Here is a 23,532-nt window from a genome sequence, read left to right as displayed (position 1 = left end):
GAGCTAGCTTAGTCTCGGTCTTCTTCTAGGTAAGCTCAACGATAGCTTAGTTATTAGTATAAAACTTAATTAAGCGTTTTAGACTAGTATATAGAGAGGCGTTTATCGCCTAGAGTACTAGATCCTAATAGCACTTAGTATAGGCTTTAGTATATTCTAAGTAGCTTTCTCCCTAACTTTAAATATAATCTACTAAGTTACTATAAAGAAGCTACTCAATATAATTAAAGTAGACATCTCCCTCTTCTTCTAAGAGGGCGTTGTCCTTATCGTTAGAATCTTCCTCTACGATATAGCTACCAATAGTGCAACGAAAGGAGTTGCTATAGTTGTTGTAGTTCTATCTAAGACGTTATTAGCTTCTAGCCTAAGGCTAGAGTAGGCTCGATATAGGGTAATATACATTACGATCTTAGTTATCATCCCCTCTAGGACGACGTCCCTCGCTATTATCTCTAAGAGAAACGACTATTGCCAATATTATAGTAAATAAGTCTTAGGAATATATTGAAATTGTAAAGGAAATAGGAAGCTACTATAGAGGGCAAAGCAAATAGATAGAACGTATATAAACTATATATATAGAGGAGGTGGCTAAGGGACTAAGTGAATATAAAGAGGAAGGATTATAGGACAAGTCGAATATAAAATAGAAATATAACGAATATAGTTAGTAAAGTAGTCGAACGTATAATAATAACAATAAGGTTGATATAATAGGAGTATAGACATTAGACAACTATATAGCTTATATAAAAAAAGGCCAACAATATATAAGATAAATGTTCAACGAAGCGAATAAGAGGTAAGAAAAAATATAAAGGGCAGAAGATATATATAGGATAGAAGTATAATAAACAAGGAATATATATAAAGTGGGATAAAGAGAGAAATATCGATATACAAGTAAAAGGAAGACAAAGTCGTAGGAATAGGGAGAGGGTATATACTAGAAATAAGAAGAGAATATAAAGAGCAAGTTTATATAAGGGGAGGGGTTTTATTAGCAACGGGTAGAGGGTCTGTTATACCCAATTAGCGGGTACACCTTATACGATATAGCTATTATAAAGGAGAGCGTAGGGCGAGAAAGGGGCTAATTAGCGTCCTATAAGAGCGAGGTAAATAAACAACTTATAGCTAGGTAATAGGATTATAGGCAATAGCGCTAAGCTACCTAAATATTAGGTTGGACACTAGTATTCGCTATAATCGACCCTACGCTACGCTAGATCTACGCCTAGCGCTACGCTACGTATACCCTAAACTAGCTCCCTATCCGGAAAGGGGGGGGTATATTATAGACCGGGCTATACCTAGGCTAGGTATATAGGGCTACGCCTAGGATCTATAGCGGTCCTATGACGGGCTCGCCATAGGCCCGAGGCGGACCCGCCTTACGCCTGGAATAACATCGGCCCGAGCCCCCTGTACGCGAGCCCCTGAAAACTCTATACGCGAGAACCGTAGCCTGTACTTCTCCTTTTCTCTCCTTAAGGTAGTTGAATAGAACATCGTACGCTTATCTGCAGACGCCATAAGGCCAGCACGTTACAATTATCTACAGCTTTAAGAAGGCTAGAAGATAGTGGTAAGCCATCAAAGTATATTGAACACCTAAGAATAAGTCGGTAGCTGGGAAGCAGGGGTTCAGGGGTAAGTATTCGGCATTACGCCCAGTATTCGATTAATCGCTAGCTAACTAAGCTAGAATAAACTGTAGAGCTATCAACAAGTACGTAAAAACACTAGAAAATGGCTATTTGGGCCGTTTTTTGCAGTATCTACAGCTTCAAGATCGATGGCGATGGTTGCCCACTGTTGGCTACTGTTGTTCAAATTGGGGTGTGTTGCAGGCACTTGGACCCACTTTAACCTGGTGCTTGCAAACGACAACTGTCAGAATATCTGGTCGGTCAGAAGGAGATCTAGACTTAAGAAGTCGCGATGGGAGTCACTGCACTCGCCGTCCCTGCGAGTTCTCGCGTGCACCTTTCGACCTCCCCTGGCGTAAGCAACGTTTTGATGTTGAGTGCCGCCCAGATCTTGGATTGTTGAAGTGCCAGTGAGACAAAAAGAAAGGGAACTTGGGAAGCGCCGAAGAGTTCCCTGACTTGCTGCAGCAGCGAGGAGAGAGGCGCTGGGAAGTTTGGGGGTCTTGGGTGGACGGAAAGAGTCCCGTGGCCGTATACGGAATACCGGAAATGGCTTCGAGGAAAAAGCTTTTTATGTGGCCAATGAGCTGCAATATGGACGAGGTGCCCTTCAACCAAGCTTGTCACATCGTCCAACCGCCGGTGTCGCCAGCATCCAGATCGTCCAATGGCCCAAGCGGCGGCCACTGCGTCGAGTGAGGTCCATGGTTGCTGTCGTGGCCCCACCGACCCTGCAGCGGATGCGGGAAGTCATGTTCCTCGGCGATGATTGGAACATGGCTCGCGGAGAACGGCGGAGCAATCTGATAGGATATCCCACCGTCGGAAGTTGCCTGTTCCTGGGTCGAACGAGTCGGGTCTGTCCGATCGTTGTTGTTAGCTCCGGATCAATGCCGTGGACCCTGACGAAATACGAACGGGACCCACAGCGGGTCGGACCGTTGCGCAACTTAACTAGAGCCTCAAGTGGAGTTGACCATGGCAAGCGTCGGCAAAAGAGACTGGACACGATAGATGATACACGCACAAACAATGAAGAAATCTTGGCTAGTTTTGTAGCCAGAAACAGATTTTCATGCCATATCTTGGGGAGAGGGGTCGACTTACTCCCAGTTAGCTGTGGGCCAGAGTCCATCGACATCAGGGGGAGCCAGGGGGCTGTGGGGACGGATCCTCCAAGACTGGCATCGAATCCCCAATTCGGTGCGTTGCTGCCATCGAAATTCGAATTAGCTGCGGGGTCCCTGGGTTGGGCTTGTTGATTCCCCGCATCAGAGGTGTTGCAAGGGAGCCTTCCGCCGAACATGGCTTGCAAGCACCGGCGCCCAAGGAAGATGTCGAAGCCCCGTTCCGAGAACCTGTCATCCACGACAATGAAATCCCGGGGAGTTGGCGGAAGGTTGATCCGAGCTTGCTCAATCACCAGTGTTACAAAAGTTTTGGGGTAGATGAAGCCCCAGGGTGAAACGAACCGCCGTCGGTCAGCGCCAGGGGGCAGGTCCATTGGCTTGAACCCCAGAAAACGCACGGCAGAAGCCGTCACCAACGACCGCTCAAGGCGCTGGCTAAAGACGGCATCGAAAGCATATTTGTCGAAGTCTGCGGAGAAAAGCTGCACCGCATGCCTCTTTTCCGAGTCGGGGTGCACCGAGCCACTCGCACGAAGTCGTCGCAGAAGACTCGCCACCGAGGAAGTTCTCCGGCGCTCAGGAACATGCTGCCTGTCCTCGGTCGGCTGTCGAGTTACTCCAGGTTCCCGCCTATTGTGGTCCAATGTCACGGCTTTGCCATTTTCAAGTCCAGTGTCTGACGGGAGTGGATGCGGCGTCGACGGCCTGGCTGAGCGCAATTCCGTCGGCGACCGTATCTGGGCTGCACTGGATGCTCCGCTTCCGAGGTTGAGCCGTCTGTGTCTGCGAACGCCTGGAGCTGTTGTTCTCTGACGCTGGTGGACTCTTGGGGCTAGGCCGCTCTGGGGTGGGTTTTCCGGAGCTGAAAGAGCACCAGAATCCGGATTTTGCGTCCCAGCTGACGTGTCCCGAAGGAAGGTGGAAGACCCGGTTGAAGGCGTGCAGTTACCGCTTGCCGGGGAAAGCGGCCAGTCCATTGGAGAGGCGGCTCGCGAAGAGTTGTGTTGGTGGGGGGTCGGGGAATGGTGGGGGGCCTTATATCTGAAAGCTTCGCGTTGGCAATAAGAAGGGAGGTATGTCGGCTGTGGCACGGCTGGGAAGCACAGCGGTGTCGGTGCGGGATTCCCCTAAAAAAAATGGCGCTCAAGAAGACGGAACTTTTTCCGCCGTTGGGTGGGCGTGAAGATTAAATGTACCGGAAGGCTGGACAAAACACCCCGGACTCGGAGAGCAAGCCTGACTGAGCCTGCCCCTGGAGGGTGCGGTATCCTTTTGAGGCGAGCCCAAAACAACAGTCCGCACAACAGTCCGCGAACCGTAATCAGGGACCTTTCTTCTACAAGATGGGCAGCCTGACGATATCCCATCCTGGAAGGGCAAATGTGAAGGGCATGCTGAACTTGTCGTCACCGGCCAATGCGGTCTCGAAAAAAGTTTGGATGCCTTCGGTAACAAGGCAAACTTGACAAAACCACCAAAATACGAAGACAGGGGCCCCCAAAAAAGACATTGTATCTGGCTAGCGACTCGTAGGGCGTCCTGAAACCTTTCCTGCACTTCAAAGCAGATGAAAGGCAGCCTTTTTCCAATACGGACGCGAATGCTGCGTCAGGCTATCAGACGTTGACAGCGCATCGCCGAGGACATAGAAGCTCACCTACTGCTCCGCCTCCGCCGGGGCTCGACCAAGGCCGTCGTTTCTATAGTACCGCGTGCAACGTCTTTGGAGCGTTGCGAGGCGAACCCACGGGCAGAACTGGACAAGGAAGCGAGATCTGGGCGGAATAGGCTGCTCGCTGAGCCCAGTCGAACCTACACCGTGTGGACCGTACGGACCGTGTGGGCCGTCGATTGGGAAGATGTCCCGTCGAAGGGAATTTACTTTGCGGTGCACGGTTCCCCTCTGCAATTTACAATTCATCCAGGCAACGGCCACCAGGAGCGTGGGAGGCACATCCATGTTGGGAAGGAGCTACACGTGTACCTGCGGGTGAGAGTGCTACCTTACCTGGTACCCACAAGCCACCATCTCAATCCGGTTGCTCACACCGCGACCTTCCCTTCCCCTCCAGCTCGCGTGCCAACCCGAGCTTCCAATGCCCCCGTCCAGTCTCCGGGACTCTTGCCTACAGCCGATACCTACAGGTGCTCTCGGTCAGCCCCATGCGCTTTTTAGATGCAGGCACTTGTCCCCCCCCTTCACTCACACCAATGTGCCCGGCCAGCCGACTACCTTACTCCACATTCCGCTCAAGGACAACTGCACCCGGTCATTCAGTCATCCATGCATTGGCCATTACTGCCAAGACCTATCTGAGGTGTTCGTCCTGTGCCGTGGCCGCCTAAGTGCCCGAAGTAGCATCCCAGGCACCACAGGCCCGCACATCCATGATTCGCGCCAGCACGCAGTCCAATTTCAAGGACCCCTCTCCAGGTCTCAGCATTCACATGATTGCCCGAAGCATAGCGCTAGGCACGAACGTCTCATTACCTGATTGTCACGGCCCAGTCATCTCTCAAGACAGACAGGCAGACCAGGTCTTGTTCCAACTTTAATGTGCCAGCCTAGCCAGGTACGTTCACTTGCCCGACAACGAAATCAGCAGCACACTGTGCCTCCGAGGCTGCAGAGCCTTGCAGGTGGCGACCTCGCATTCGGCCACATGCCGGTGGAATTATCAGCCTTCTGAGCGAGCTGAACCGAGCAATGGCGCCATGCTGTCTTGCGAGCTTGCGGTCTTAAGCGCTGTTTGCCCTGACCATATGCCGCGTCCATTCCCAACTTGACCAGTGGGAAAACTCAACTATGGACCCTGCTTGATATGCGGAGATACAAGGATCCGGCACTCAGCAGCATCGTCATAGGCGTCTCATGCCTCAGACCGTCTCTCACACCATGGCCAGAGTAAGACGCGGTCTCCGCCCGCCGCCAAGCTCGAGATCCCCCAAGCCCTCGAGCGGGGCTGTCTCGCACCACGACCCCAACGGCGCCCGGAAGAACACCCGCCTGCAGCGCCGCCAGACGAGTAAGCCTGGCCACGAACCGCCTCAGACGCGTGTACCGCGAGGCAATGTCAACGAGAGCCCCAAGAAATGGCAGCGGGGATCCCGCTTGAGGGCTTTGAACTGCGAGCAACAACGACAGCAATCTCAGCAATCAAGGAAGGGCATCACAAGCCCAGGAAGCCCTGGGGCTTCCAGAGAGTCCGAAGCACCCAGAGCGCCAGCGAAACCACCACCACCCGCCATCGCTCCAACAACTCCCAAAGGGCTCGCGCGGGAGAAGCAGCGCCAGTTCCTCGACTTCCAACTGCGAGAGCGGCAGAGATTAATCCAGAAATATACGTTAAGCGGCGATCCGCACGTGTTTGCTACCCTTGTGGGCCCTTTCCTCCCTTCAGCGGAGCTGGGAGAATGGCAGTGGGATGGCGAGGTGGAGCAATGGTGGCGCGAGGACAAGGTGACGGGAAGAAGGATTTGGGGCCCTATTAGCTAGACGCCTCTATGGATATCTCGGATCTCGTGTAACTGTGTTTGGCACCATGTCAAGCCTGGAGGGACGGATGGGGGGATTGCGCTTTATCAGTATCCGTACTACGGTTTCATATCCATCGTGGGTTATGATTCTCTAGAAAGCTTGTGGTCCGAGCCTTTTGCAGCGGCGTTGCTCCTCGCCACGTTGTTCAGGCTTCCTTGAATGACTCTCTGGTCAGCCATCTACGTAATTACAAGCCTGTTCGCCACAGCACTGAGAATAGTTTGCTCACTTACTATACGCACTGCGAAATGTCTGCCAGACCCGTCCACCAGAGGACAATTCCCAATTCATTTGATTACCCGAGCGGGTACTGCATGGCCTTTTACCAAGTGAAATCAAACGGCGGCTGATATTCTTGCCCCGTTCCCAACCCCAGGTCTTCACCTTTCTTCAATCCTCAAATGTAGCACACCGCCCGCTCCTCAGCTGATTCACATAAATATCGCTTTGTCTCTGTCATAATTTGATGCAACCAACTCTCAGCAGCTTCACTGAGCCCCACTGCCTGTCGCGTTGATTTCGTCGTCTCAGTGAAGCGCATGCTCGAAGCGGCAGAAGCTATGGAGGAGGGAACGCGCCCTGTGCAAGAGCCGTTAATGACCCACGAAGTAAGAGGATATGCCGCACTTTATTGGCCGACAAACACGGCGAAACTTCCTCTCCAACGGCCCGCGAACTTAGTGGAAGTTGTCAGTGCCTGGAACGAACTCCTGTAAGTGGAGCCCCCTGAAAAAGGGGGTTACCGTTGGCCGGGCAACCAATCTCTTCTGCAATTCAATTGACTACGGAGAACGACACGCCTAAACCACAGAAAGGTTAGTAACCTGTGCTGCCATTGATGCTGCCCATCAGCTGTGCCATAAGTCGGCGTGGTCAGTCACGGGACATGGAGGAAAACTGATAAGGGAGATTGGGACGGTATTGTCCGGCCCTGCCTCCCACAACACAGCAACATTGGGGGCATTGGATGTTGAGCTGCTGAACTACTTACGATCGTCCGTCCTTCGTACGCTTTCCTGCTGGCGGCCAGACATTCAGAGCACACCAGCAACTAGAGTAACTACCTGAGCTCCCGCTCCAAGGGAATCCCACACCTCCTATAAGCAATGTTTCTCGGCAAGGATACCAACCATTGCTCACGAATAGAGGTTCCTCTGTCTTTGCAAGAGCAAGAGCGCGTCTTCTCATTTCCTGCGTCTAACATGCTCTTGTGCGATGAGGCCGTTCGTTGAGCACAGACAAACCGGAGCAGCAGCGGGCACATCCCCTTGTAAACCGATTCCACGTTCTTGACTCACTAACCGCCCGCCCCCGAGGTTGGTGAATCAATGATAACCTGCAAAGCCTTCGTCTTACCATCCAATCATGTCCCACACAAGTCCCTAGTAGCGCTCACTTTGGAAGTAGACTCGACTCCTCCTCCTCCTTTGGCCTTTACCTGCCTGACCTTTCTTCGTCCCCTGGCCAGCCACCCACTCCCGTGAGTGCGATCGTCTACAGGAAAACGCACACACTCCGTTTCCCCTCCCTCATTTCCCGCCCTTTCCTTCTCTCCGCCTCACCCGGCGTCAACGAACAGACAGCTCGGTGGCGCCAAGTTCCAGGATAAGAGATACACACACAACCCTGGAGCTCCAATCACCAAACTTTACCTCTCACGAGTGATTTCACCGACTGAACCATCACTGGCTGAACCATCGTCTGCTTCGCCAAATAACCAACAATCATCTGAGTGTTCACCAACCGATCTTCGCTTAGTTAAATGCAAAACACCAGTCAATAACCCATCTCACGTTGTACATTCGACAGTGAATGCAGCAAGTAGCCCCCACAGGAACATCAGAACACTCACTAGAACAGCACACTCAAACAATAACACCACTCCCACACTATTACGTTACCAACACACCAACACATCTACGTGCCAACACAACAATGACATCGACACTCCTACGCACCGACTCGCCGACTCACCGACACACTAACACACCAACACCAGGCACACCGACATAAGGCAACAACGATGGGACGACCGAGGCCAAGACAAACACTGCCAGTAACCCAACCCCCCCACTCAGGAGAGAGACAAGCCGGATAGGTAATTTTATGCCACACACCGACAACCGGGAGGATCAAAACAGAAGAAAAAAAAATGGGGAATCTCTATGGTACTAAGTACACTGCTCAAATTACTCTTTTTAAAGCTCGTCATGGCCCTCCGGCTCATCCTCGCCGCCGGCGGCCGCGCCGCCCGAGTACAGCTTGCTCGTGATGGGGTAGGCCACGTTGGACAGCTTCTCCTTCTGCTCCTCAAAGTCCTCTGTGGTGGCGGTGGAAGCTGCAAGTGGTCGAATGTTAGTATCAATGTCCTTTGAAATCAGATAGAGCAGAGAGAGAAAGTGGGAACTAACCGTTCTCCTCGAGCCAGTCCTGGGCCTCCTTGACAGCTTCCAAGATAGTCTCCTTGTCCTCCTCGGAGATCTTCTTGCCCAGGCCCTCCTCGTCGTTGACCTGGTTCTTCAGGCTGAAGGCGTAGTTCTCCAGGCTGTTGCGAGCCTCGATGCGCTCGCGCGTCGCCTTGTCCTCCTCGGCGTACTTCTCCGCCTCGGCGATCATGCGGTCGATCTCCTCCTGGGTGAGGCGGCCCTTGTCGTTGGTGATGGTGATGGACTCGCCCTTGCCAGTGCCCTTGTCGTGGGCAGAGACCTTGAGGATACCGTTGGCGTCGAGCTCAAACGAGACCTCAATCTGGGGCACGCCACGGGGCGCCGGCGGGATGCCGGTGAGCTCGAACTTGCCGAGCAAGTTGTTGTCCTTGGTCATCGAGCGCTCACCCTCGTAGACCTGGATCAGCACAACCGGTTGGTTGTCGGCGGCGGTCGAGAAGATCTGGCTCTTGCGAGTCGGGATGGGGGTGTTGCGGGGGATGAGCTTGGTCATGACACCGCCCGTGGTCTCGATACCGAGGGTAAGCGGGTTGACGTCCATGAGCACGATCTCCTCCGTGCCCTCCTCGCCACTCAGAACACCGGCCTGGACGGCGGCGCCGAAGGCAACGGCCTCATCGGGGTTGATACCCTTGCTGGCAGTCTTGCCGCCGAAGAATTCCTCGATGAGGGCCTGGACCTTGGGGATACGGGTCGAACCGCCGACGAGGACGATGTCGTCGATGTCGCTCTTGCTGATCTTGGCGTCCTTGAGCACCTGCTCGACTGGCTTCAGGGTCTTCCTGAAGAGGTCGTTGTTGAGCTCCTCGAACTTGGCCCGGGTCAGCGTCTCGCTGAAGTCCTTGCCCTGGAAGAAGGCCTCGATCTCGACGCGAGTGGACATTTGGCTCGACAGAGTGCGCTTGGCCTTCTCGGCCTCGCGCTTGAGCTTGCCCATGGCCTTGGAGTCGGTGGTGACATCGACACCGTGCTTCTTGTTGAACGTCTTGGCGAAGTGGTTGATGATGCGCTGGTCGAAGTCCTCGCCACCAAGGTGGGTGTCACCGGCGGTAGCCAGGACCTCGAAGACACCCTGGTCGATGGAGAGAAGCGAGACATCGAAAGTACCACCGCCAAGGTCGTAGACGATGATCTGGCGCTCGCCCGAGGTCTTGTCCAGACCGTAGGCAATAGCGGCAGCAGTGGGCTCGTTGACGATACGGAGGACGTTGAGACCAGCGATCATGCCGGCGTCCTTGGTGGCCTGACGCTGATTGTCGTTGAAGTAGGCCGGAACCGTGACGACGGCGTGGGTGACCTTCTTTCCGAGGTAGGCCTCGGCAGTCTCCTTCATCTGTGGGGTTGTCAGCGACCGAATTTTGTGCCGACCCTCGCTGCCCGGGGCGGGGGCATACCTTGGCAAGAACCATGGCGGAGATCTCCTCGGGAGTGAAAGTCTTCTCAACGCCGCCAACCTCGACCTTGACGACAGGCTTGTCATCCTTGGAAACGACCCTGCGCGCTAGGTTAGCCAACGATCAGAAGAAGTGGGATGTCGAAGTTGCCATACTTGTAGGGGAAGTGCTTGATGTCGGTCTGGACCTCCTTCTCGGAGAACTTGCGGCCGATCAGGCGCTTGATGTCGAAGATTGTCCTGTGGGGGTTTGCCGCGGCCTGGTTCTTGGCGGCGTCTCCGACCAGTCTCTCCTCATCGGTAAAGGCGACATAAGACGGCGTGATACGGTTTCCTGCAAACGGGACGTCAGCTGCGCTCGACAGCGTTGCAGCCATTTCCAACGCACCTTGATCATTCACCAGAATCTCGACCTTGCCCTTCTGCATCACACCCACACATCTGGAGCATGTTAGTCCTTTGTTGCCCAATCCGCACCATATCCATCCCACTGCGAAGCTGACACCGTGTCCTGTAGGAGCTCCTCTCGCGAGGCGGGAAAGGGCGCAAAGGGCGCGGAGTTTTCGAATTTCGGGTGCGAGGTGACTTACGAGTATGTGGTGCCCAGATCCTGTTTGAAACCTCGCGTTAGCCCTCATTGCAATGCCTCGCTGGGTCATGGTGCACAGCACGTACAATACCGATGACCGTCCCATACTCCGAGACCTCGTCCGCCTTCACCTGCTGGACGAAGCCCAGCGAGAACAGGAGGGCAAAGAACCCAATGAAGCTCAGGCCGATGGCCCAGCTCCGTGATCGACGCTCCATGACGGAGGCTCTATAAAAAAGGGGAAAGAACAAAAAAACGTCTCGCGCTTCTGCTTGCAGGCGTGGAGAGGCGATCAGAGAAGTGAAGCGAGAAAGAATGGTGGGCGGTTGTCGTTGCCGACAGGCGCTCTCCTCAAGCCAATCCTACCGGATGCTGGTCAAGAGGGTTGGGGAATCCGAGAATCCGTCGTCGTGGTAGGGAAGATGGCTGGTGAATTGAGGAAGGGAGCAGAAGCAAGTCAATCCCGCCTTTTGAATGCTCTCTTAAATTTTGGAGAATGGGAAATCTGTCCTTATCCTGGGTTGAAGCCACCTCGCCCGTAAGGGTCCGCACTGGCCCCATTCGCCGCCCGCTGGATTGGGGCAACTCACTGGCGGCCCCGTCTGAGCCAGGGACAGGCTTGCTCGTGCGGCATGTACCGGATACCTAATACCCCGCAAAAACTGCCGCCTGCTGAAACGCCCTCTAGGTCACTATACTTTGACCACCCTGGCGCACAGGATGGGAGACCTCGATCTGTCAGCGACCGTAAGGTAACTTTACACTGCACAGTGGGTAACGTTAGATCATGGGCGACCCCCACCTAACGTCACTTCTTCCGGCTGGCTTAAAGTTCAACTGGGAGTCTAGTGTATTCCGTACAATTCTCGTTTCCCTTCCCCGTTTGCTTGCGGACCTGACCTGCATATATTGCAAAGAAAAACTGACATGCTTTTTACATACAGTACCTAAGTCTCATGATGTCTAAGGTAGTTATACCACACGATTTGGATGCGAGCCCTTGGGGGGGACTGAAATGCACCCGTTTCCAGCTGATTCCATCATCCCCGTTGGCCTTTCGGAGGGGCAAACCGAAACAGGAGGCGTGTTCCAACAATGGAAAGCGGCGCAAAGTTACGGCTTGGCTCCGCATGCCATTGCTTGCCAAGAGGGCGGGCAAGAAGCTCAGTGCCGTGGCCACTCCAGGCCCTGTTCCTGCCAGAGTGGCCTTTTGGTGAGGCCAGATCCGGCGCATGCAAGTTTCCGGTTCCTGCCTTACACGGTAATTTGTTTCAGCATCTCCTTCCAAACAACGTTGATGTCTACTCTTAGGTACATACCGCTTAAGAATCACATAGAGATTGATGGGCAGGAGGCAACAGCTGCCTCGAGGGCCCTTCAATCATGCAACTGATGGAGAGGAATGACCACAGCAGACTGAACGTTGCAACGAGACCTGCGGAATCCATCTTACCCCACAGGCGGCTCTAAATAGCATGTATAGGTGTGTAATTGCACATATAACCGCTGCCGAAGAGCCTCAATTGTCGACTGCAGCTCTATTCCAACAACCCGGCAGCCACCGTCTGTCCGCCGCTTCGTAAAACGACCCGCTGGCCCGCCTCCAATGGCACCTGCGCTTCCAGCTTGACCACAATTCTCGCCACCATGGCAGGCTTGACGATCTTGGGCTTTTTCTTGGTCACCGCGCCTGTGACCTTGTCCAGGACTGCGGAGATCGCCTCGATCCTGCCCGCGGCGTGCAGCCGCCCGCGGTGCACGTCGACTTGCATGGGCATCAAGAAGTCGAAAGCCAGCGCCTTCATGATGAATGTGTCCGCCCGGGGGATGGGCTTGGCCGGGTCGCAGATGATGTCTCCTACCCTGACGTGGATGGGCTCGATGTGGCTGAGGTGCAGCACCACGTTCTGGCCCGCGACCGCCCAGTCGGCTGGCTCGTCATCGACCTGGATCGACTTGACGTAGGCCTTCTCCCCGCTCGGTTGCACGAGAAGGGCGTCGCCCATCTGCAGAGACCCGGCGTCGATCCGGCCGAAGACGGTGACGGGGCTCTGCATGGTGCGGTAGACTTCCGAGACCGTCATCCGCAACGGTTTCTCCAAGGCCCTCGCATTGGGCTCCGAGCTATCCAGCTCTTCCACAAGAGTTGGGCCCGTGTACCATGATGCCGCGGCATCCGAGGAACGCCGAACCAGATTGTCTCCGTGCAAACCGGAAACCGGCACGAAGCTCACGTTCTTCTGCTGGAAGCCCGTGGCTGACAGGAAGCCCGAGACTTGGTCTTTGATCTCGTTAAATCTTTCCTCCGACCAGGAGACGGTGTCGAGCTTGTTGACAGCCACAATGACGCGGGAGACTCCCATGCTGCGTATCAGCAGGGAATGCTCCCTGGTTTGGCCCTTCAGGCCGGATTCGAAGGCGCCGATGCTGGCATCGATGACGAGGACGGCAAAATCGGCTTGGCTAGCTCCGGCAATCATGTTTGGAATGAAGTCTTTGTGACCGGGCGCGTCGAGAATGGTGAAGACGGTCCGGTCTGTTTCGAATCTGTTGGTCGCAATGTCGATCGTGACGCCTCTGCTGCGTTCCTCGGATTGCTGGTCCAGGACCCAGGCCAGTGCGAACGAGCTTTTGCCGATGATCTCGGCTTCTCTGCGGAGTTTGTCGACAGTCCGCTGGTCAACAACCTTGAGATCGAGAAGCAGCCGCCCCATCATGGTGCTCTTGCCAGCGTCCACGTGTCCCACCACCACAAAACTGGCATTATTTTTGTTTTTGCTCTTTTCAAACTCCGAGAGGACGTCGAGGTTTCGGCTCTTGGGCAACGGCGCATCGTCAATCTTCATCTCCTTCACTTCATCGGTGACAGCATCAGTGGGCGATGCTCCCTTCTTCTTGGGTTGAGGCGCGGCTGTCTTTTTGCCAGCTGTATCGGCTATTAGTTTCCATGTTAGCGCTTGGCCTTTCCCAAAAGCGAACCTTTCGCCTGAGCCTCGAGGACCACGTCATCCGGGCTGGGCTGGGAAAAGGCGTCGAAGACAGAGGAAGGAAGGTTCGGATATAGAGGCAACAACTCCCGCGGTTCGGGCGGCTTGGAGTCACCCAAGGGCGATGCATATGATGAGCTGGCCAAAGGAGGGGCATCTAATGCTGGTCCGGCAGATTGCAAGTCGTCGGACGGAGATCCGAAAAGAGTCTGCGCAAACGCGGATGGCCGAGCTTTCTGGATCGATGGCTCGATCTTTGGCTTCTCTGCAGTCTCCGACGCCGGCTGGGACGGTTCAGATCTTGTTGTTGGCTCAGAGACAACCAAGGGAACCCGGCCCTCTGCCGTCAACTCCGAGGTCTTGAGACGCTTTCCGAATGCCCCAGCTAAGGGCGGGTTATCCCTCGCTTCGGGCGTGTCATCGACCGAGAGCGCCGTCATCTTGGACCGCGCCTGCTCCACTTTGTCCTGCGCGTCTCCCTTCGCCTCGGCCTTCTTTTCCTCAGCCTTTTTCTTCCGCGCGGCAGCGAGAGCCTGCAGTTTGGTCATTTTGGGCGGTTGTCCGGACCCGCCGAGCAGGCCGCCACGAGGCGCCGGGGGTGGAACAAATGTGGTCTCCCTGTGTTTCGGGATGCGGCCCCACGGCATGTCTCGGAAGAAGGCTGAGAATGTTGCCGTAGATCTGAAGGGTACGGTGGTTGGAGTCAAGGGCGAGGCCAAGGGCGACGAATGTCCCGGGATTTGGCGCCATGCCATCGAATCTCGAACCAACCTTGCGCAATGGATCCAAGGTTCTGGGTGTTCAGCATCCGCCGTGACCAGGTAGTCCCTCGCCCAGCGCGCGGATGTGTCGAGCTCAGAGTAACGGCCGGTCGCTTCTGGGCCAGGTGTAAAGGTGACAGACTTACCAGTCGGTTTCTGGCCGGCCGGCTTGGTCTGCTTGGGTCGCGGGTTGATGAATTTTGACGTGAGGTAGGCGACCGACTTGTCGACGTCGTAGTAGTAATGCCACAAAGCCTCCTCGATCTGGGCAACTGTGACCTTCGAGGCCTCGACGCCGAGCGCAGCCTGGACATCGGCAATGCCTTGGTCCATCAGCTCGCGGTCCTCCGGACTGAGTTCGTCTTCCTCTTCCGAGTAGCCCTCATACTCGTCCACGGCATCTTGGTAGTCCAGATTGCGGATGTACTGATGGCGGGACATCTCGGGGGCGATGACGGGTGAGTGTTCGCGAGAAGGTCGTTGCTTCAGGAGGTGAGTATAGGTGTCGCAAAGCGTTGACAGTAATATGTTGAGGTCCGAGTCCAGAGGAGGGAACTTGTAATCGGAGGCGCCGGCTGTGTGTCGTAGTGCTCTGGAAGGGCTTGCCGGGCCACAGTAGGCCGAGCTTGATGCTGCTTGAAGAGGGCGAATCAGATGCCCAGTTGCACGATCTCATAGACCGAGAAAATAGGTAATGTGTTCAAGCAAGCTGGACTGCTGGATGCGTTATGCGTCCGACAACCGGGCACGACTGGAGTTGCGCCGAGCTGGTGATTGGGCTTCAGAGCAGGAGGAGCGCAAGGTAGCTCCAGTCCGTCAACTGCGGGGCAGCACCATGGCCCCTTGGTGTTGCGGTCGAATCGACCCCACTCACTCATCTGCGCAGGCGGTGAAAGCCTAAATCGCGGGGCAAGCTGCCTGCAGCCCACACCAGAACCACCTAACAGCCAACCACAGCGCTGGGTCGGACTTAGATTCTGCCGTTGCCAGCCTGGAAGCCTGCCGACGCCTCTCCTCATTTTTTTGTTGAACGCTAACGTCCGAGAGAGAGAGCGTGAGCAGTGCCGAGCCAGGAAGAGCCAACGCTGGTGCCTGTTTCCACCAGACACAACAACTGAAGCCCGATCCCGAAGCTGCAATTTCTTTTCAACAAGCTTCGCACAACTCGGGGCTCAAACAGCAGCGGTCAAGATGGCGTTGAGTATGCTCCAACCTAACGCGCGCCCCGCATCGCATCGAGTGCGTTCATAGCTAACCCGCGGCCGGTCAGACTTGGATTTGTCGAACGGTATGCAACTATCTGTGCTGCCATAAGCTCGACACCCTGCTAACACGTGGGCGGCACTGCAGCGGCGGTGATGAAGGATGAGCAGGGCCGGCCGTTCATCGTCGTCAGAGAGTCAGCGCCTCCGTCCCCATTCGCCCCCCTGCTCCCCCTTGCTCCCCACTGCTGACTCTCCCTCCCAGTCAGGGCAAGAAGAAGCGCCAGTACGGCAACGAGGCCGTCAAATCCCACATCCTCGCCGCGCGCACCGTGGCCAACATCATCAAGACATCATTAGGCCCGCGCGGTCTCGACAAGATTCTCATCTCCCCCGACGGCGACATCACAGTAACAAACGATGGCGCGACTATTTTGCAGCAGATGGAGATCACGAACCACGTCGCCAAGCTGTTGGTCGAGTTGTCCAAGTCGCAAGATGACGAAATCGGCGACGGCACCACCGGTGTGGTCGTCCTGGCCGGCGCTCTTCTGGAACAGGCGGCTGAGCTCATCGACAAGGGCATCCACCCCATCAGGATCGCCGACGGCTACGACCAGGCATGTGACATCGCCGTGGCGGAGCTCGACAAGATTTCGGACGTGATTGAGTTCAGCAGGGAGAATACGGAAAACCTGGTCAAGGTGGCGAGGACGAGCCTGGGGAGCAAGATCGTGTCCAAGGCGCATGACCAGTTCGCCCAAATTGCCGTGGACGCCGTCCTGTCCGTGGCCGACCTGGAGCGCAAGGATGTCGATTTCGAGCTGATTAAGGTGGATGGCAAGGTGGGCGGTGCACTTGAGGACACGATCCTTGTCAAGGGCGTCATCGTCGACAAGGACTTCTCTCACCCGCAAATGCCGTCTGAAGTGCGGGACGCCAAGATCGCCATTCTAACATGCGCCTTCGAGCCGCCCAAGCCAAAGACGAAGCACAAGCTTGAGATCGGCAGCGTGGAGGAGTTCAAGAAGCTGCAGAACTACGAGCGGGAGAAGTTTGTCGAGATGATCCAGCAAATAAAGGACGCCGGCGCGAACCTGGCCATCTGCCAGTGGGGTTTCGATGACGAAGCCAACCACCTCCTTCTCCAGAACAACCTCCCTGCGGTAAGGTGGGTGGGCGGTCCGGAGATCGAGCTCATTGCTATCGCGACCAACGGCCGGATCGTACCCCGCTTCGAGGACCTCAAGCCCGAGAAGCTCGGCACCGCTGGCATCGTGCGGGAGATGACCTTTGGCACAACAAGAGACAAGATGCTTGTGATCGAGGAGTGCGCCAATACGCGGGCGGTCACCGTGTTTGTCCGGGGCAGCAACAAGATGGTAAAACCACACCCCAGTCCTCAGCCGACTTGAAGAAAGACATCCCGCTGACCAAGATGCAGATCATCGACGAAGCCAAGCGCTCGCTCCACGACGCCCTCTGCGTCGTGCGCAACCTCGTCCGCGACAACCGCGTCGTCTACGGCGGCGGCTCGGCCGAGATCGCCTGCAGCCTGGCGGTCGAGGACGCGGCCGTCAAGACGCCCGGCCTGGAGCAGTACGCGATGCGCGCCTTCGCCGAGGCCCTCGACGCCATCCCCATGGCGCTCGCCGAGAACAGCGGCCTGAACCCGATCGCCACGCTCGCCGAGATCAAGAGCCAGCAGGTCAAGACGCCCGCCGGCCGCGGCCGCCTCGGCGTCGACTGCATGGGCCGCGGGTCCAACGACATGAAGGAGGCCTTCGTCATCGACCCGCTTATCGGCAAGAAGCAGCAGCTCATGCTGGCCACCCAGCTCTGCCGCATGGTGCTCAAGGTGAATAACGTCATTGTGTCGGGGTCGGGCGAGGAAGACTTCTAAGGGTGGAGATTGGGGGTGTGGTAGACATATAGCATGCATGCCCTGGGTCAATAAGAGGAGTTAGTTGCTCCGGAGACAAAACTGGGTAAATAGATACCTGTGGGCGTCAATACATGCATGAATGAGTGTGTGGGATTAGTTCTAAGCTCATTCTAAGCTCAAGCGATCATGGTAGCTTGTGAGTAAGTCATCGAGGTGTCCGGCTCTGTCTCCCTGGGGCTGTGTTGCCCCTGGATGTCTACTCAACGCCCGCGGTATCATGGGCGCTGTATGGATCCCTTGGCATTGAACCCGGGCATTATAGACCTTGACCAAATGAGGGGTAGTGTGAAAGAAGAGGAAAAGGAGTGCTTTTTCGCCTTCCCCAGAGCAGAGAAGAGCAGAGCAGAGCAGAGCAGAGCAGAGCAGAAGACCCCTCTATCTCAGGCAGGTTCCAAACTGCCACGTTCGGAATGATACACTCGCTACCTACAGATTAAGAATGTATTTTGTGGTTTTGAAACAAGTTTCGCTCACAGTCAGTCCCGTTATCCATTCCAGGCCGTAGTCAGCCATTTGCCTCCAACCATCCCACCAACCCGGGAACCAACCATTAGGTACTAGCATAGGAACGAACGAGAAGTGCAAGGAACACGTAGAGGTCGACCGGAAGGAAATCATCGCCCAGTTGCTCCTCACCCTTCCGACAACAGAGTTCAAGTACGTCGCTGCACACCTGGACTCGGATCCAGTCCACCTCAGCCCAAGGTGTACAGCTCCGTCCGACTTCTCAATTGAAATTTGAGTTTGCTTGCATGCTTGCTGGCTGACCGGCTTTCTCTCAAGCAAACCCGAACCCCTGCGCGTTCTCCAGCGCCATGGCCAGTCTCTCCCTCAGCACCTCCTTGTCCTTGTACTCCGGCAGCAGCAAGGTGCCGTAACACGTATACGAGGTAGGCAGCCTGCCGGCCGGGTCGTCCTCCTCGCCGTTGCGCTGCACGATGAACATGAGGTTCTTGGGCCCACCGACGGGCAGGCGGTCGCTGGCCGTGACGAACTCGAGCAGCTTGCGCTTCATGTTGTCGTCGTAGCGCTTGACGATGCTCCAGAAGTCCCTGACGGTGCGGTGCGACGCGTCCCAGCCGATGTAGCGCACGTACCGCTTCAGCTCCGCGATGTCGATCTCCTGCACACCCTCGACTACGGACTGCAGCAGCGACGGGGTGAGCAGCGTGAGCGACTTCGGGTGCAGGCACGTGTGGAAGCCGCGGGCGAAGGCCTCGTACTGCGGGCGGACCGAGACGTCGGTGAGGTAGCGGATGTAGTCGGACACGTAGGCGTTGCGGTTGGCACTGGTGACCAGCGGCGCGTCGTCTCCATCTGGGTTGCCGCGGGGGGGCGCCGGGGAGCCGGAGCGGGTTTTGGAAAACTGCGGCCACGCCTCGTCTTGCTGGTGGCTGCGGCGACGGTGATGGTCGTCGGAGAGTGGCTTCATTTCTCTGGTAACCACTTGGCCGAACGTGGACACTGAGAACTCGTAGGTGCGAGCGAACACATCTTCGACGAGGCCGTCTTTCTCATCCCACTCCAGCAGCGAGGTGAGTCCACTTGCCAAATCAGGCCATCCGTCGGCGATGTGGTGCAGCTCGGTAACCGGCTCCCCCAGGAGCTTGCGGTAGAGAGCCTTGGGGAATGTCACCGGAAGCGTGAGGCCGTTGTACACGGCCAGCGAGACGAGCAGGCCGATCAGCTCGAACTTCCATTCGTCCTCTAGCGAGCCCGGCAGGAACCAAGCCATGCGCGTGCGCTCATCCACCGTGAAGGCGCCGTAGTCTGGGTTGAGAGCTTCTGCGATGGCCATCCTGAAGAACTCCTGTTGCACGCCGCCGGAATCGAAGCCTTCTTCGCCGCTCGACTCCCCCAGACGGACTTTCAGTGGCCGCAGCAGCTCTCGTTCCTCTCTCCGCCACAGCTGGTCGAACGCGTCTTGGAGCACGGCATCTCTCGAAATATCGAGAACCAGATAATTGGCTCCCGCCACTTTCATCCGCTCGGTCAGCTCGTCCTTATGGTGCTGGGTTAGACCTCCTTGGTGACTAATCAGCTTGATCTTGCTATGCAGCGAGCTGGCTTCCTCGTAATAACGGCCCATTCTGGAGAGGTTGATTGCTCGGAAGTATGACACCAGGGTGGAGGGGCTGAATAAGTAGGGAAAGTCCAGAAGGTGGAGGCGTTGCCGCGTCGGCGTATGAGACAACCACGAGATGGGAACTTTGATCGTGTCCAGGCGCTCTGCGAGATAATCAAAGCGGAACTGAGCATCGGCCAGGAGGAGCTCGTGCCGTCTTTTGTCTGTGACGACCGTTAGCAGGCATTATCACTGAGTGATGTGGTGGTTAGTTGGCTTACACATAGCCTCAATCAGGGCGAGGGTGCCGCCAAAAGGACCGTCCCCCGCAACTTCCGGGGAGCCGTCCCACTCGTTAAGCATGACGGCCCTCGCCCAGTCCAGAAGGAGAATCGGAACCCGTGTTTCGTGAAGAGCACGGTCGGGGAACGAGAAATCAAGGACATAGACTGCGTCCATATTCAGAAAATCCAGTTGGGAGAACAACGGCGCTAGCACGTCCTGCTCCTGATGTTCTTCCCCGTCGATGTTTGACTGGCGCAGCTCGTCGAAGTAGCGGCGGGTCGTGATTGCTGTGAACAAGCGCTTCGCTAACCGAAGCGCCATGTCGTCCGTGAAGATGTCTTCGTACTGTAGACAGAGCTCTGTCGGTTGCCGGGCTACCGCACCGCTCCCGGCGAGGCTCAGGCCGTGCGATCTGATTCTCGACATGTCGTAGAGCTGCCGAGAGTCGCTAACCAGGGGCGCTGCTGCAACCAACGCATGCAAGCATATCGAAAGGAGACGTCCTGCCTCCACGTTGGAGAGCGATGGTTCGTTTTTGGGGAAGACCTTGGTCGTCGGCGACCTCAGGGTCTGGAGCGGCTTGGGAGGGGCGAAGAGACTTGCCGCGGCCATCCACAGACTGTGGAACACCAGGCTAGGTGCGATCCGCGTCAACCTCAGCATGCAGTACCAGAGGGTCTGTGAGTCGTAGAGCTGGCCCTTTTGGGTGAAGGAACGAAGAGCCAGATGTGGATCGCTGAGGACATAGAAGAGGGTTTGCTCAACGAACAACTTCCACTCCAATCTCATGTTGGTTGGATAGGCCTGAGCCAACCGACGCTTCCGCCTCGCTAGACTTCTTTGCCCGGCCTGCCGGTTGTGGAAACGCGTAACGGACTGGGGCTCGAGCATGTGCTTCTCGGCAGTGCCGTCCTCCTGGATAACATCGCAAAGGAAGTCGACAACTTCGGCGTCCAGCCTGGCTAGCGCCTGGGGCAGCAAGCTCTCGTCCTCCGATTCCGAGTCCTGGCCTGCCGCTGCCGACGAACCGAGGCTACAGGATCGGTCACCAGATACGCCAGGTGCGGTGCCGACTTCCGTCAGGCTGCCGGACTCGCTAACTTTGGGCGCACTTGGTTGGGCCCGATTGTTCCAAGGTTTGACATCGATGCTCTTTGGGGGAGGCATTTTCTCAAGCGAGACGTCGTCGAAAAAGCCTGCCGAGGAAAGCTGTGATATTGGCCGGGAGAGACTCGAGCCAGCCGTTTTAGGGCCTCGCGAACCCCTCTCTGCGGGTCCCGCAATGGCTCGGGGAGATCTCAGTAAAGCTGCGAAGGGTTCTTCGGCCGCGGAATCTTGTGCATAGGGGTCGATTGAGAGCTGCCGTTTCGGCTTCGTCCCAGATGAGGTCCGGACCTTGGCATTGGAGTTCCGGCGCGGATTCGTCACACGAGGGCCTGGGGCAGGCTCGAGCGGCTGCTGGACATCCTTCAGTCCCCTTGGCTCCTTCTCGCTCTGGCTAGGCAGACAGGGGCTCCGACCGTTCGCCAGGTTCCCGTGTAGCCCATCAGATGAGAGAGGCGAGTCCTGCAGCGACTTGGACAGGCCGGATTTGGCTGCGTTTTCCGACTTGGAGGAGTCGAGCTTGGCTGCTGCCGCGTCTCCGAGTCCATCCTCAGAATCCAGCTCACCTCGAAAACTCCGCGCTCTCCGGGACATATCTTCTACCGCAGCGGGAGTGAGCCACTCCAGCATTTTGAAAGCCACAGTCCCAAACAGGTTTGCCGCAAAGGACCGGTGGTCTTTGCTGACAGGCTCCTCGATGACCGTAAAACCCGGGCGGCGAGGTTGCCTGTGGTCATCCGGTCCAGTTCGGGAATGTGCAATCTTTATCCTCTCTCCCCTCTCAGCATGTCCTTCACCGGCGCAACTTCGAGCAGACGAGGGCTGGATGCGGTCCACATTGCTCGTCTTCGGAGATGCGGGACGATGATTGTGCACGGCTTGAGCTTTCGGGGAGGGAGGCGGGGCTCGTTCATCCCGCAGTTGGGGCTTGGGACTCGGAACGAAGACGAGGGAGCTGAGGGCGGCAGGTGGTGCCTTGGGAGGCCTTAAATTTGGGCATAAGCCGTGTTCTGGATTCTCCTGGCTCGCAAGATGCAACGCCAATGTTCTCGCGCTTGTCGTGTTGTACCTGCGGACCGGCGCCCGGCCTGCGATCCTCTTCCGGCAGGTGAAGCAGGTCGAGGTATTGCAGTGCTCGGCGCCACAGCCCTCTCGGAGCTGCACGATATACCTAGACGCACGACAGCAGTTAGCAGGTTGCAAAATCAGGCACAAGCAGCCTGATGAGACTCACTTCTGCACGAGCAGCTGGAAGTTGTGGCGACGACTCGCTTTGTGGATTGCGTAGACGCGCTTCGGGTTGTCGATGTCCTCGACCAGGTCCTTCAGCTCGCGGGGAGCATCGCACGGCAGCCTGGCGAAGCGCGCTTCCTGCCAAAGGCCGGCCAGAAGATCGAGTTCGCTGTCGTTCTTGCGGCTACTGCCGCCGGCGCTCGTTGGCCGCATGGCGTCCCGCGTCATGACATGGACATTGAAGAGGAAGAAGTTGGAGGAGAAAGACTAGTTGTGATCCGCGGGTCCGGCTCGACTCGGCTCGGCTTTGGTGCGAGAGGGCGGCGATCGCGGGTGCTGCGGCTGAGGGGGAAGAAGGCTCCGGGGGGCGTGGCACAGGAGTTTCGGGTAGATTGGACCCTGAAAAGCGCGCGTAACTAAGAAATGCGGCGGCAGAGGCGTTGGGTGGGATGGAACCTGGAATTCAGGGCTCGGATTTCGTCGTCAAACACCCGTTAGTTAGTGAATAGGTGATGATGCCCTGCTACCACAACCAGCTGGGAGTCGTACACAGTACGGAGTATTCCGTACATCGCAAAGAGTGGGACCCACCGAACCCGAGCTTGGCGGAGCCACGCCCGACTCCCTCTGTGGACCTTGCCTTCCATATTGGGTCAGTGTCCCAGCTCCTCTCGTGACTCACGTTATTACCATCTCTGACCTCATGAGCTGTTCTGAGCGCCTGATTCAAGGATACAGGAACCCCGGAGCCCAGATTCAACCTTTGCCTTTCACCACATCGCGGGAGAGCAAGGGGAAAGCTAGTACGTACGGATACCTGACTGTTAGCACGTGAGACCCCCGACTCAAATATGAGACCCTAACCCTAAGAGGTTTCCGAGCTTTGGTGTAGTGTTGGAGTGTACGGCATATGTGCGGATTACTAACTAAGGTACTTTACCTGCCCCTCGGCAGCTGACTGGTTCCTGCTCTTCTAGCGCTTACCTCGTAATTAACAGCTCAGGTACCTTTTTGGCTGCGTCTCGAGCACTGCAGATCGGGCAACCTGGGTGGCAGCCCGCCTGCCAAGAGAATGTGACGTCCACAGTTGAACCCCGCCATAGTTAAACCGCCACCAGAAAATTGTTCCAAAAGACTGACGTTCGTCTCCGAGCTTTGCCCAGCATTAATCAGCAGGCACCACTTGTTTCGCCTTCTC

At 56.2% G+C, this 23,532-nt stretch overlaps 6 protein-coding genes across 6 annotated transcripts; 2 read left to right on the top strand and 4 right to left on the bottom strand.

The window, feature by feature from the left end:
- Positions 1 to 2,278: 2,278 nt before the first annotated feature.
- THITE_157951 (uncharacterized protein) lies at positions 2,279 to 3,762 on the bottom strand (the record flags this gene model as incomplete). The annotated part of the gene is made up of 4 exons (XM_003650324.1): positions 2,279 to 2,514; positions 2,763 to 3,390; positions 3,467 to 3,627; positions 3,735 to 3,762. 4 exons carry the CDS (start codon positions 3,760 to 3,762, stop codon positions 2,279 to 2,281), a joined length of 1,053 nt encoding a protein of 350 aa, XP_003650372.1.
- Positions 3,763 to 5,681: 1,919 nt separating this feature from the next.
- Positions 5,682 to 6,281, top strand: THITE_2126443 (uncharacterized protein; the record flags this gene model as incomplete). Its single annotated transcript, XM_003650323.1, has 1 exon — positions 5,682 to 6,281. One exon carries the CDS (start codon positions 5,682 to 5,684, stop codon positions 6,279 to 6,281), a length of 600 nt encoding a protein of 199 aa, XP_003650371.1.
- A 2,147-nt stretch (positions 6,282 to 8,428) lies between these two features.
- THITE_2109740 (uncharacterized protein) lies at positions 8,429 to 11,072 on the bottom strand. The gene is made up of 7 exons (XM_003650322.1): positions 10,839 to 11,072; positions 10,754 to 10,773; positions 10,552 to 10,604; positions 10,320 to 10,497; positions 10,165 to 10,264; positions 8,735 to 10,103; positions 8,429 to 8,661 (listed from the first exon to the last, which is right to left on the bottom strand). The coding sequence occupies exons 1-7, from the start codon at positions 10,968 to 10,970 to the stop codon at positions 8,522 to 8,524; spliced, it is 1,992 nt and encodes a 663-aa protein (XP_003650370.1). The 5' UTR covers positions 10,971 to 11,072; the 3' UTR covers positions 8,429 to 8,521.
- Positions 11,073 to 12,217: 1,145 nt separating this feature from the next.
- THITE_2109737 (uncharacterized protein) lies at positions 12,218 to 13,856 on the bottom strand. Its single transcript, XM_003650321.1, has one exon. The coding sequence runs from the start codon at positions 13,596 to 13,598 to the stop codon at positions 12,291 to 12,293; it is 1,308 nt and encodes a 435-aa protein (XP_003650369.1). The 5' UTR covers positions 13,599 to 13,856; the 3' UTR covers positions 12,218 to 12,290.
- A 1,602-nt stretch (positions 13,857 to 15,458) lies between these two features.
- On the top strand, positions 15,459 to 17,722 carry THITE_2109732 (uncharacterized protein). Its single transcript, XM_003650320.1, has 5 exons — positions 15,459 to 15,701; positions 15,771 to 15,788; positions 15,851 to 15,899; positions 15,968 to 17,084; positions 17,147 to 17,722. The coding sequence occupies exons 1-5, from the start codon at positions 15,692 to 15,694 to the stop codon at positions 17,603 to 17,605; spliced, it is 1,653 nt and encodes a 550-aa protein (XP_003650368.1). The 5' UTR covers positions 15,459 to 15,691; the 3' UTR covers positions 17,606 to 17,722.
- A 623-nt stretch (positions 17,723 to 18,345) lies between these two features.
- THITE_2109730 (uncharacterized protein) lies at positions 18,346 to 22,864 on the bottom strand. Its single transcript, XM_003650319.1, has 3 exons — positions 22,336 to 22,864; positions 19,994 to 22,272; positions 18,346 to 19,936 (listed from the first exon to the last, which is right to left on the bottom strand). Exons 1-3 carry the CDS (start codon positions 22,560 to 22,562, stop codon positions 18,426 to 18,428), a joined length of 4,017 nt encoding a protein of 1,338 aa, XP_003650367.1. The 5' UTR covers positions 22,563 to 22,864; the 3' UTR covers positions 18,346 to 18,425.
- Between the last annotated feature and the right edge of the window lie 668 nt (positions 22,865 to 23,532).

This window comes from Thermothielavioides terrestris, chromosome 1 (assembly GCF_000226115.1).
Source record: "Thermothielavioides terrestris NRRL 8126 chromosome 1, complete sequence".
In the NCBI taxonomy this organism is placed as follows: Eukaryota; Fungi; Ascomycota; class Sordariomycetes; order Sordariales; family Chaetomiaceae; genus Thermothielavioides; species Thermothielavioides terrestris.
The sequence above is the reverse complement of the archived record's forward strand: the minus strand, read 5'-3'. Positions and strand labels throughout refer to the sequence as shown.

Bases quoted from the DNA above. Each gene is read 5' to 3' on its own strand.
- THITE_2109740 (XM_003650322.1), bottom strand. From the start codon at position 10,970: ATGGAGCGTCGATCACGGAGCTGGGCCATCGGCCTGAGCTTCATTGGG. The intron at 10,605-10,753 runs GTAAGTCACCTC...AACATGCTCCAG, and splicing joins GATCTGGGCACCACATACTC to ATGTGTGGGTGTGATGCAGA. The intron at 10,498-10,551 runs GTGCGTTGGAAA...TCCCGTTTGCAG, and splicing joins GATTCTGGTGAATGATCAAG to GAAACCGTATCACGCCGTCT.
- THITE_2109730 (XM_003650319.1), bottom strand. From the start codon at position 22,562: ATGACGCGGGACGCCATGCGGCCAACGAGCGCCGGCGGCAGTAGCCGC. The intron at 22,273-22,335 runs GTGAGTCTCATC...TCGTGCGTCTAG, and splicing joins TTCCAGCTGCTCGTGCAGAA to GTATATCGTGCAGCTCCGAG. The intron at 19,937-19,993 runs GTAAGCCAACTA...CGGTCGTCACAG, and splicing joins CGCCCTGATTGAGGCTATGT to ACAAAAGACGGCACGAGCTC.
- THITE_2109737 (XM_003650321.1), bottom strand. From the start codon at position 13,598: ATGAAGATTGACGATGCGCCGTTGCCCAAGAGCCGAAACCTCGACGTC.
- THITE_2109732 (XM_003650320.1), top strand. The intron at 15,900-15,967 runs GTCAGCGCCTCC...TCTCCCTCCCAG, and splicing joins CCGTTCATCGTCGTCAGAGA to TCAGGGCAAGAAGAAGCGCC. The intron at 17,085-17,146 runs GTAAAACCACAC...ACCAAGATGCAG, and splicing joins TCCGGGGCAGCAACAAGATG to ATCATCGACGAAGCCAAGCG.